The sequence below is a fragment of the Buceros rhinoceros genome, unplaced genomic scaffold (assembly GCF_000710305.1).
Source record: "Buceros rhinoceros silvestris isolate BGI_N320 unplaced genomic scaffold, ASM71030v1 scaffold6740, whole genome shotgun sequence".
Lineage (NCBI taxonomy): Eukaryota > Metazoa > Chordata > Aves > Bucerotiformes > Bucerotidae > Buceros > Buceros rhinoceros.
In genome coordinates this window covers 2,090-14,905 of record NW_010387801.1, presented here as the reverse complement: position 1 = coordinate 14,905, position 12,816 = coordinate 2,090, and the positions used below count along the sequence as shown (strand labels likewise).

The 12,816-nt window shown below is 40.5% G+C and overlaps 1 protein-coding gene across 1 annotated transcript in view; it reads right to left on the bottom strand.

Moving 5' to 3' along the window:
- KCNQ1 (potassium voltage-gated channel, KQT-like subfamily, member 1) overlaps positions 1-12,816 on the bottom strand; it is a gene marked incomplete at both ends in the record, with an annotated part of 141,638 nt that overhangs the window by 127,694 nt on the left and 1,128 nt on the right. Inside the window, 6 exon segments of the mRNA XM_010135032.1 lie at positions 903-998; positions 3,492-3,602; positions 9,225-9,365; positions 9,998-10,094; positions 10,427-10,505; positions 11,403-11,529. Coding sequence (XP_010133334.1) covers positions 903-998; positions 3,492-3,602; positions 9,225-9,365; positions 9,998-10,094; positions 10,427-10,505; positions 11,403-11,529 — 651 coding nt within the window.

Below are 12,816 nucleotides of genomic sequence, written 5' to 3'. Positions count from 1 at the left end.
AGGAACACTAAAATTCCCTTTTCTTTGCAAACCCACACCTTTTCCTGACCACACGATCCAACCGAAACACACGGAGTCTGAAGATTTTTGGCTAATCTCTGGCTATAACCAGAGCCCTAAATTTAAACCTTTTTCACATTAACTCTGGGACTGTTTAGTTTTGAGCATAAACTTTACAGTTAGCTCCTGTTTCCATAAAGAGCCCGACCTGGAAATCCACATTCACTCATGAAGCTAGAGGAGGAAGTCACAGGAGAATGCAAAAATGATACGGCTTCGGTGTACCTCCAGATTTCTTTAACGTTTGACCCCTGTGCTTCAGCAGATACCAAGAGGTGATCAAAACCTTTCTGCCTGTATGTTAACCTACAGAAACGACTCATTTTGCAGAATCCCAGTGGCTCCCAAACCACCTATCCCAGAGCTGAAAAGTCCAGACAAGATTTTCCTGTTTAACATTCTGACTTAGTTCTCCTGAATTTGAGATTTGTAAAGAGTTGTTAGTGCCAAGGAAAATTAAACGTATCTGAAATTCACCTTCACAAGCAACTGTATTTTTTAAAAGTACAATTTTACATCAAGTCTCCTCTCTGTTTTTAACTCCTACAAGCATAGTATTTTGTAACATTTTCCAGAGGTAAATTGTTCCATAACTATGGGATAGCCTTCAGTTTTGATTTTAACAAACTGAATTAAACAGTTTGCACTAATTAGGGAGTGTATGTTTCTGCTCATTAGTTTACATTACAGCTGGGATTAAAAAAAAAAAACCTTTAAGAGACTCGCATGTTTAATTCCTACATAACCTTTAATGGGAATCAGGCTTGGAAACACTGCCAATGGTTTTGAAAAAACTATAAATGGAAAGAAATGATAGTATGCAAAACGCAGGAACCCCGTACCTGTATGAGAGAGGCAGCAGCTGGAATTTGACGGTTGAAATGCTTCTGTCTTTGTTTCTGTTGCACCTTTAGGGCAAAGCCTGAACCAAGAATACCCTGTGGGTAGAAAAAAAACCCCACAGAGCTAATTATTTTTTTTAAGAGGGGAAAAAACCCCCACACATAAGCTTGCCAAATTATGTTGTATTAATAAACTTCCATTCAGCATCATAACCCAACTAATTATTTAGAGGAAATGACTTAATACTGTTAAGTTTTGAGACTCACAAACTGTGAATGCTGCCATGCCCTGATCCAAAGCCTGTTTAAGTCAGATGGACTCAAACACTAAAAAGGGAGCAGAAATGGTATTTCATACCCTCTAAAAACCTCGTAAATGCTTGTGCAGGGGGGTGACATAAGAGGGAGAAATATTAACCTGATGTGCTTAACTTCGTTTTTATGAGAAATAAAGCTCTGGCATGGCACGATTCCGGTCACAAGACCGACCTTTTAACTGTAATATGGTAATTTCTGTTTCCATATGTTAACCCATGCTGGGACAGGAGGACAAAGAAGAGGAAAAGGAATATGACAAAATGGTCAGGACTTCTGTGCGTTCACCACAAGGCCATCTAATCCACTCCCAGGACAAGGGACGTGGATTAATGGCACCGGATGGTGCACAACCCGAAATGGTGTACCTCCAACATCGTATAGCTATTAAGTTCAAATTAAATTCAGTGAGTCATTTATGTAGTCATGTGCAGAGCTACAGACATATTTAACAGAGCTTTTAGTAACACTGAGAAAAATGAGATCTGTAAATCAGCTTCCACGATCACAACTACTCAACAAAAGCATAACTCATCTCCCACATACGGTATCAAGGTGTCAGAGCAGGCAGTCATCTTGGCTCAGCCTCTAAGAACGAGATTAATCATCCGGTGTTTTGAAAGGAAGAGGAAAGGCCCTTCATATTATGTTCATTTAGTGAAGATCAAAGAGTTAATGATGCTCAAACATTACTTATTTGGGAAATTAAGGATTGTTGCTAGATGCAGAATCAGTTGTGTTTAGCCACAACAATTACTTCTGAGTGACGTCAGCCAGCTCCTCTTATTTAAAACAGCACCAAGGCAGCATGTAATAGTTACTGCCTATCAACTACACACTGCTACAGCTTCAAACCTTCCATTTCCCCTTGGGCCAGCTCACAAGAACAGCTTAATTCAGTAACAAAAATCACACTGATAAAGGGCTGTTTGTTGTTCTTTCACTTCTACAAAGGACTAGGGAAACCTGACAGGTAAACACAGGAGCCTTGCTGTGAACTTGGGGCTGCAGCACAGTTATTTATAAAACGTCTGCATTGCAGTCTGAGGAAAAAAAAAAAAAAACCCAAACAACTCTTCAGTCAAAATAGTAGCTTTTGGCATTTTCCTTACAGACCATTTCATTTGCCAGACCTCCTTCCTAAACAAAGAATAAATGTGAAAGAGACAGTGAGGAGGGGGGAAGAATATGCTTTAAAGGCAAACTGATGCTGGAGAGTCTGAAAATCTACTCTCAATTGCCCCCCTCTGCAAAAGGTTACCTACCTTTGAAGTAAGTGATTAATTAAAAAAAGCCACTGGTATTTTAATAGCTACTCTTTCATGTTGTGAAGATTTTTGGTGACTGTACTGGCATAAAAATATTCTTCTCACCCATCCTGTACTAATCCCCACCATTTCCCTGCCACAACTACACTAACGTCTGCTAACACAACTGTTCAGGTCACTGAACTGAAAAACTGGCTGAAAAATAAATATTTTAACAGCAAAATTCAGGAGTGCTGCTAAATCTGCAAAAGCAAAACAAAACAAAAAACAAAACCAAAAACCCTTAACTACCCTTGGCACTGAACATTTTGGGTTTTCAAACCTGAGTCCAGGTTTTGCTCATTTTGAATTTACCCTTGGTACTCAAGCGCCTTGTTTCTTGTTGGAAAGTACTTGGGAACCTGTTTTCAGTGCAAACAAAGTGCTGGAACGCCTTTAAAAGCTCAGCCCTAGGTCACTTTTGAAAAGTGGGACTTTGGCCATGGACAGATGCTAATTTGGCAAAAGAGCCGCATCAGTTTTCCCAGCCGCTTACTGTTGTCTCTCTGCCAGCGACACCTTTTTGGCAGCTTTGCTAGAGGGATGTGTATGAGAACTCTGGACCTAATCGGTTGAGTAAACTGTGAGTGAATGCCTTAAAAAGCCAAAACATCACTAAGTCACTGAGTCCAGAAGTAATTACCATGAGAAATAACTTCCCCCATGCTTTTGAGCAGAAAAAAAATTCTGGGCAGAAAAAATATTTTGAGTGAAACATCTCTGTCTCAAATACGTACCAAATCTAGAGCTGCATACAATAAACAGCGTGTATTTACTTTTTTTAGGTACTTAGAGAAGCTCTTTTGCTTCTACAAGCTACGTATGTTTCAACCACGCTATAAAAGTTTAAGACCAAGGTTTCATAACATCAGTTTAAATGAAAGGTTAAAGAATCAGTAACTGAAGTTTCCTCTTGACTACTAACGAGTCAACACCAAACTGTCAGCGAAAGCACAAGACAACCTACCGCAGGTAGTGCGAAAAATGAAATGGCGAATACTGAAAAACAAGACGCGATGGTCTTTCCTATCCAGGTCTGAGGCACTTTGTCCCCGTAGCCAATAGTTGTAACAGTCACCTGTAAAGAGAAATACACAGAGCATTACAGCAAATATCTATGAGGCTATTTGGGGTTATCGTTTCTTCCCTTTTTATTTATCAAAAAAAAATGTTAGTTGCATTCCTAACTTTCCCAATGACAGTCTGTATGCCATTAATGAAGGTAACTCTCCTCTCCAGGTTTGGAAACAGATGGAAAAGGTACAGGATATTGAATTACAATAAAATACACGTTTAAAATCTTGTAAAGGAAAACCATTAAAGTCTTCATGGCTGAGGCAACTTTACAGCATATGAAGTTGCTGGGCTATAGGTTGCCTGCTCACGTCATACGCTTCCCTTTGGGGGAGGCTGCCAACAGTCCTGAACTGCCAATTTTCTTTACGTGCAGGAGATGCTTGCTGAGAGTATTACAAGGTTGTTGCACAGAAAGAGCATGGACCACGACTGGGGGCAGACAGGAAGCGTTCTAGAGAATGACACTGGTATAAATAGCAAGAGAAGCTGAAATTTTTCCATGCAGTAAAGATTCTCAAAACACAGTCTAACGAATAGCTAATTCATATAATACATCGAAAGCAAGAACAGATAATTTAATGCACACATGCAGGAAACATCTGTTGAGTTTGGGTTTCAAAATGCTGAAGTAAAGATTACCACCACAGTGATGTAGCGTAGCAAGGCTTAATAAGTCATTATTTGCATGAGCTCAAGGAAAGAATGGATTTGTTTAAAGCAGGAGGATATATATGGCATCTGAGAGCAATTTAAATTCACCTATGTCACAAGCTGTTTCTGAATTTGGAAATTAGAGACTTTTATCTGGCTTTTGAAGGCAGCTAACCAAATTGGAGCACATGGCACTGCCTGGTGCTCTCAGGCGCTTGAAGCACACCCCAACTGCCGGCTGCTTAGATTTTCTTCTGCTGTTACGGGCCTCCTCTGCCGAGGACACTGCGGATGGTAGCTCCAGACAGTGACAGACACAGGCTACCCCTGCCTTGTCCAGAGTTGGTCTGTCCTTGTCACTGAAAAGTTTTATCAACCATCCTGTGTCACAATCTCAACGTCATGTGGGAAGACACACATTAACTAGACATAGTTAAAGAAAGAAATAGTGCTTTTGAGTGGCTGAAGTGTACCTGAAGAAAATTCCGGGTACAACTAAGAAGCACATGTCTCCCCTTTTCCACCACCCCCGTTCTTTCTCAATTGGTCTAGATGAAGCGTCAGTGACCTAAGAACAGTCTTTTCTGCGCTGTTGGTTTAGGAAGGTATTTTTTAAAATAATTTTTGGAAATTGAGTTGCAAATTAAATTGTGCGTTTAACATTTTTCTCTGCCCTCATAACTCTAATCTATGTACAAATGCATTGTATTCCAAAATCACATTTTCCTTCTTCCGTGGGATACAGGCTGCTGAATTCTTACACGCCAGGTTTCTGCCCTAAATGAATTTTCACAGCCAGATTATAACCCCCTGAAGAGCACAATACTAATTTTACAGTCATAAAATAGGATCTTATAATGGAAATACTGACTTAACTTCTACTCCAGCATAGTAAATATGTTGGCGTAATGAAATTAATTGGATACGAGAGCTCACACATTAAATTTTCATTGAAAAGCAGCAAGTAAAACTAATTGTTTTAATTAGGAACAAAACCATATTCATTCATGGCCTGTTTCAGAACTTTGATCTAATGTACATCACCGCAGGCTTTAGTATTAAGATTAATCTTGTTCCTATTAAATATGCATCAGTAGTCCGAAGGACAAAATATGAAGCAAAAATCCACAGAACAAGTAGTGACATCCATCAGCAGTGAAGAGGGAAGGGATTTTATTCAGGGCTGTCAGGCTAAAGCGAGCACAGCAAACTAAGCAGCTGAGTGACAATGCTCTGTGGATGCAATCCTTGTTGCGTGCCTTGCAAAAATTTGGATAGGTAAACAGCTACAAAACAGGAGAGTGCATGATTCAGAGGTATTAAAAAGGCAGACGTGACACGACCAAAGGAGCAGACACGAGCTACAAGTTTAAAGGAGCCAAGCATTAAAGCAAATAAGGGAAAGTCATCTGACAGAAAACCACCTTAACTACTCTGTTTCTAAATTTGCAGCATTGCAACTTCAAAATCAATTACACGAGGAATTATTTTTCATACCAAACACCACCTAGAATTTTCTGATCCATTCTCTATATACACTGAGAAAACACCAATTTTCTGCTCCACGCAATACCCACCTTGATTAAATCAAGCAATATAAGCACAACCGCTAGTGATACACCAGCAACATGGACCAACTCCCTGACATCTCCACAACTGAAGTACGGTAAATTGCAAAACACTTGAACACTCTCCTGCACGCCCAAGTGCAATGAACACAGCAGAAGCCTTTCTACTGCTTGACATCTTATTCAGCCAACCGCAGTTGTGCAAGTTGACTATAAAGCAGAATCCTTCCTTCCAAGCTGATGAAATCTGTGCAGCCCAAGTGCATAAGGATTAGGCACTCGTGCTTCTGTTTTACTCTGAGGTATCCAATCCGTATAAAGCTAAACCCCCCCAGCGGCCTTTCAATATTTTAAACTCTTTTCCAAACAACAGTATTTTTCTTCCTTGTGCATAATAAGGATGTTAGCGATGAGAACCCAACGGAAATTCCACTTTCTGCTCCAAATCACCTCTGTGAACGTTGCTGCGCTCTGACAATGATTCTAAGCACATCCGTCAGAGGAACAAGCTAAGAGACTGTGTTCTACAGGACACAAGTGTTTTGAAGCATCAGAATTAAATTTGCAGTCCAAAGCTGAAGAAAGGACTTCCTGGTCTGCATTCCAAACCAGCAATAGTACAGACAAATCTTTATGCCACAAGGTAACCTTTGGTTTCTTCAAGAAGCCCATAACCGGATGGTGAATAGCTACAGCCCACAGTTCTCACCGAAATTCAAATAAAGCCCAGGAGGCCAATTTACATGTGGAAATGGAAAAGCACTACAGATCTATAAATAACACCAATGACAATGAAGAACATTTAATTTAACATTATGCACCCTATGGGTATGTCTGTAGCCAGCAAAGCACAGCAATATTCAAGTGCCCGATTCCAGATGGGATTTAGTTGTGGTAACAGACCTTGCATGTGGTTTACTTTATGCTGTGCTGCGTGTTCTATCGCCGTGACCCAACATTCGGTGTAGACATAGGTTGAGATAACAGAAAAAGGGTAGTGTTGTACAGGGAGAAAGGGGGTGTGGAAACCTTATAACCTGATCAAGTACTTTTCTTTTTGAAGCCTTCTCTACTGCGAGAAGCGGACATCCAGAGAAGTAGATCGGCTGCACTGCCAGACAGATCCTGTATCCGTGAGACAGGAGCTGTGAGTTAGCTCTTCTGCGAGTCCAGTTCGAAACAGACTGGGACAGCTTTCCAGTCACCAGATTCTGTGGTGTTTAAGTGATAATGAAAATTTTGGCTAAAACATAACTGAAACATTTGAGACCTAACACTTCGAGAAGGTTTTTGTACGAGCTTGAGACCTTCATTATGAAGCATCCCGATACTTACTGACCTCCCAGTTATTGTCCTAACTTTACAGCACTTTTTCCTATCCTAGCAGAAAACACGAAGAATATTATAGTAACAGAACACCAGAAGGGGTTGGACCTGAATCCACTTCAGCAGTTAAAAGTGTAGCATCTGTGTTTCGAGCAGTACAGGACACTAAATTCTGGTTTAATTATTAAAAAAATTACATTATGTGTTCATAGAATGCAGTCTCACACTTCAAGCAGCATGCTGCAAGCTAAGTTAGTAACAGAGAAAGAGTATTATCATAATTAAACTTACTGATCAACTTAGTTTATTGTAATTAGAAAGGCACAATAACTGACATGCCTATTAACTGAGGAGGAGAATATTTCAATATCCTGACAGATCATATTGCTTCTATGGAAGGTTTTACTGTACTTCCAGAAGCCAATCTGGTCTGTCACACGCTCAATTTTTAATGCCAACGCCAATGACAGCATGTGTTTTTAAATGTGGCTACATCTGCCACCGTTAATTACCGAGTCATCTGACCGCTGTACTGGAAAATAAAAACGTCGCAATGACAAGAAAGCATTGAAAAAGCTACTTGCCAGAAAGCCACTCCCTTGTGCTACACAGCGAGTTTTCTGGTCCTAAGAGAGGCTGTATCTAACCATGGCAGACAGCAAGAGGAAAGAATTCTGTGGCAAATCTCAGCAGCAACCTAAACAAAACCTGTTGTATTCCAAAGAGGCTACGCACACATTTCAGCACCAGCAGACCTGCAACAGACTCACTCATCAATAGATCTTTCCTCCCTGAAACAGTAAGGGCTAGGAGGAGACTAAGCACATACCCACAGGGGTTGGTTAATTACAAATATTTCTTAAATGTTTTATTAGTGAAACGGAGTTGCTAGTCCTATCGTTCTTGTACATGGGACTCACTAGTAGTCTCATTTTTAATGAAAAAAGAAACAATGCCTTTTGACCGAAAGTGAAGAGAAGGCTCTAACAGACCAGCACGTTTTGAAAATGTAAGCATGGAACCATCAGTGATGCCTGTGCACTTAAAAGGTTTGTAGCACTTCACAATGACAGTTTGTTTTATTAAGCTACATACAATTAAAGCAGATCAAAACAAGTCATTGCCTGAACACTAACGATAAGGTAAAAACAGCTTCCAAACAGAACCTCCCTTTGAACTGTAATAAGAAAAGGAAAGGGAAGCAATTACAGACGGGAAATCCCAGAACAGAGCAGCCAAGCTAATATTTGCATATCATGTGAGAAAAGACAGAGGGAACTGTTACCAGCAGAAGCAACAGATTGTTTACTGAAATATAATGACAGAACAGAGATGCCGAACTAGTAAGTACCTATAATAAATGAAAGTAGAGAGACAACCGTCACGAACAACAGCAGGAAAGCAGAGCTTTATTAACAGAACTAAAGGCAGCAAAGCATGGCAGCACCTTCAAGAAACCTGAGAGATCTCTGAGCAAGGTGGTATGCTGACATAGCACAAGTGCCACATGAGGGAACTAAGAGGGTTCCAAAGCAGTATCATCACTTTCACACAGTCCTGCGCCTGCGGTTCTTACGGATCTCAGATGCTCCTTGTTCTGGAATTAGTCCGTTCTGAATAAACAGGGAATTAGTGTCCCAGGCCAAATTGTGAATCATAAAGATCTGTTTCAAAAACAAACAAAAACCCCAACCCAAGCAAACCACAAACACTCACACAAAAAAACCCCCAATGTACTATCTCTGATTTCGCAAAACTCTTACCAGCACCTTAGAAGGTTGAATCCTATCTGAAAAAGGTAGCAAGAAGAAGTAACAGAAGGGAAGACAGGATAAAGAGATCAGAACAGATGTTTCTCCATCTTGTATACCTAATTTGATCACTTCAATCACATATGACTGTAAACATCAGATAAAACGACTGATCACCTGTAGGGTTCTCACAGAATTACACCATTGCTGCATTGCAGCAGCAAGAGGCCACTTCAAAGTGCTGCTCGTACTCCAGGCTGGCTTGAACTTAACTCCACGTTTGAAGGCGTTAACTACTTTTAGTACATGTGAAATTGGTATACTCACTACTCCCCACCACAGGGCATCTGCGTAGCTGCCAAACTCTGTTTCTCCAGAATCATTTACAGCATCTTTTTCAGCCAGGTACACAAAATAAGAGGAAAAAATCAGGCCCAGAAATCCAATGTAGAGTGTAGTTATCAGCTCCTGAAAAGAGAATCAAAATTTCAGCCTTATGATATTGAGACACTTAAATTATGTATCACTGATGCGTTTTAAAAGGTAACTGAAACAGAAGAATGTCATTTCAGCAATTAATAAACATGGACACTGACTACTGGCTCTGCAAACCAACAAATAATCTACTGAGCTCAATGGTGGAAGAACTTACACCACAGCTGATGACTTGGTCCAGCACACACATTTCAACCACCCAGTCAAAACAACCTCCTCCTTTGCAAGTGTGACTCATTAACCTTTTGGTCACCAAAAAGTAGTTGGGTGATTTTTTCAGACAGTGCCACATTCAGAACAACTCTGGAATTTGGACACATTTTTAGGAATATAATTCTACTTTTCAGAGGTCTCGTTTTCTGTGGTTAAGTCCAACTACAAGTCAGAAGTTTATGAGGGTGGAGGTGAATGTTTTTCATCTTTTAGGAACTTTTTGTCCCTTGACCACGGCAGAACAACCATCCGCAGTTAAAATAAATGCCTGCCTGCCTCTGCACTAAACATACTTGACATCATCAGCGTGTCTGTCTGCATACGTGCCGCTCTGACGGCGAGGACTTCTGCATCCGTTATTATGCCACCCCCCTCAGAGCACTTAAACTTACCTGCCTGTGTATGAACACTACTGATCCCAGCAGCCTCCACGTACCACCCTGACGGTCAACATGCAGCATTCGTAAAATCTGCAGAAAACGGATGCCCCTGGAACACAATTTTTATAGCAATGAAGAGACTAAAGATCCAAGAAAAGAAAGAGAGGCAGTGAGGGGAAGCCTGTCTCTTCCAAAGGACCATTTTAATAAAACATAGTATGTTTGGTTAGACTTAGCAGTCTGCCTTCTTTCACTCCATTCGCCCATCTTTCGCCTTGTTTGTTATGAAGACAGCATGGACAACAGCAGAAGAGAAGGACAGACCTTTGTACACATGGCTAGTAAGGATAAGCAATAAGGATTCAGCAATTTTGGACATGAACTGTGAATGAAGAAACCCCACCTTACTCAACACTATTTTATTTTATTGCATATAATTACCTGATAGCTGAGGTTGCAAAGACTTGACCTTTAGAGCCCACACAAAGAACTATCATGGAAGCAACAACTACAATTAAATCTGGAAAATAGAAGTCAATTGAAAAAATGAGTTAGCAGCAGCTCGCAATACTTCTGCCAGACTGTTACTAGAACCAATGCCAATATTACTCTAACAATTCGAACAGTCACCCCAAATCAAGATTTTTGTTTATATAAAAGATCTCTATTGTAATGTATAAAGAAAATACAATTGTATGATGCGATGAAAAGCTTCTACTGGGATGGGTCTAAGACGGCCATATTCTAGATGAATGATGAGTGATTTACTGTAAAGCAGCCTCAGCAGCTTGGAACCATTATTAGCTATAACCCATGAGGAATTTCAGCAGTTTCTACCTACTATCTCTACTGTGTATCATATTTTCTCTGCTGTTTTAGGCAGTATTTTATTCACTGACAGAGGTTTCGGGGTTTATTTCATACATAAGACAATTGTCTTACAATTATTTCACCTGTCCAGGTCTAAAAATTAGAAAAAACTTACAGTGCCTGTATCATGCTCCACCATGCAGCATGTACCTCAAAGCGCAAAATAAACTCATAATAAATTATTCAAACGGTTGCTGGAAAAAAAAGGGGAGGCCATTCAGTATCTTTAAAAGCTACAACTGCAGCTATTGTACAGTGTCTGGGATCCTGAGATCGCAGGAGACAGGACTATGGACAAGACTTATTTCTGGCAAAGCTTCAGATCACTTCTGAAAAAAAAAAAAACGCTCTGCTCTTCTGCAAAATCAAGTCAAGCTACATTTGTGCTCAAATGACAGTGCTATGGATCCCAAAAGGAAATTCAGATCTACGTTAAGGCTCATGCTCTAACTTGGCTTCGACTAATGCTGAAATTCCACTTCTCAAAACTTTCAAGGGCAAGTTTTACTCGTTGTTTACGTTAACTTTGCAAGCTGTGTGTACTCACCAATGATGGAAATAGGCTTCCGAGCAAAACGAAGCCTTCCCCATATTCCCACATATTTACTGCGGCATCCTGCTGACCATAACCGAACCACGTATTCTGTTCCAAAAAACACCACTAATACAATTTCCTACAAGAAACAGACAGGAAACTCAGTTAATTCTCTACTGTTTCTCTTTCACCATTTTTCAGAACATATTAGGAAATACTAAACTAAAATGGAAAATTTGGAAGGTGAAAAAACATCAACTATACCAAAATAATCTAAAGCAACACAGAAAAACCTGTAAGAAAGAAAAGATTAAGAGCAAGTTTAAATGCTTTAATTGCATGCAGTTTGGCTTGTCTACACGTACTAAAACCGAAAACCATTCTGTGCAATTCACTCGGTCTAATTTAAACAAAAGGTTTCCTGACTGAGCCAAAGGAAACAAGCACCGTCTGTGTTCAGAAGATGAGTATTTTGCTGGCAGATTTCATTTTGGGAAGAGGTGTGCTTCACATTCCAGTTACCGTATCAGTTTACCCTCCCACTTACACTTTTTTCGGTCTTCCTTTAATCTCACATGGATTGAAGAATGATTTCTAGTACCCGTTACCAGTATGTCCATCTCCAGGTGCACTGAAAACAGGGAGACCTCAGGCAGCCCTTTTGCATTCTCTTGCCAGCTACAAGACACTTCAGCAGAAGCAGAGGTCTAGTCCTGAAGCGCTGCAGAGATCAAGCTACGTGTCCACCACAGACCTGCGCTAAGGTATGACTTTGGAAATGCCTACAAAGCGAGAGACGTCAGCGACATCTGACATTCTTGTTGGTTACACAGAGGCACAACTACGCTGTATGGGGACCTTGGTCAACGTGCAGATAAACCTTGCTTTGCTGCAGACTGGTTGAGCACGGCACGGTCAGCAGAGCTCCCTCGAGTACTAGCGAGCTGCAACACCTCCACAGTGGCCAACTTGACTAATAAATGGTCACATTCTCCATCAGAGCCAACAGCAAAATCTACTAAGTGGAATGGTGACAGTGGCTTGTCATTGAAAACACACAACATGTGGCATACGGAAAGAGTAAAGAGAGAAACCAATCATAAGGTGTCACAGTTACATCGGATGAGGAAAACTAAGAGAACGAGCTGCTTGTTTCAGAGCGTGATTTGCTATAAAGAGCAACTGCAGAGAAGATGGCACGGTGTAGATCTTATCCAACTTCCTCACATTTCTGCAGGGCTCACTCCTGTCTCTCCTAACAGATTGGCAAACGGGACTCAAGGCAGTACCCAGGATTATTTTCTAAATTAACTGAAATAATCAGGATATATATCCCTAGACCAGTCAAGATGAATGGGATCCTATCATTAGCTTCAAAAGTGTACGGGACATTGAATACTGAGTAAAATAATAGCTCTGAGTACAG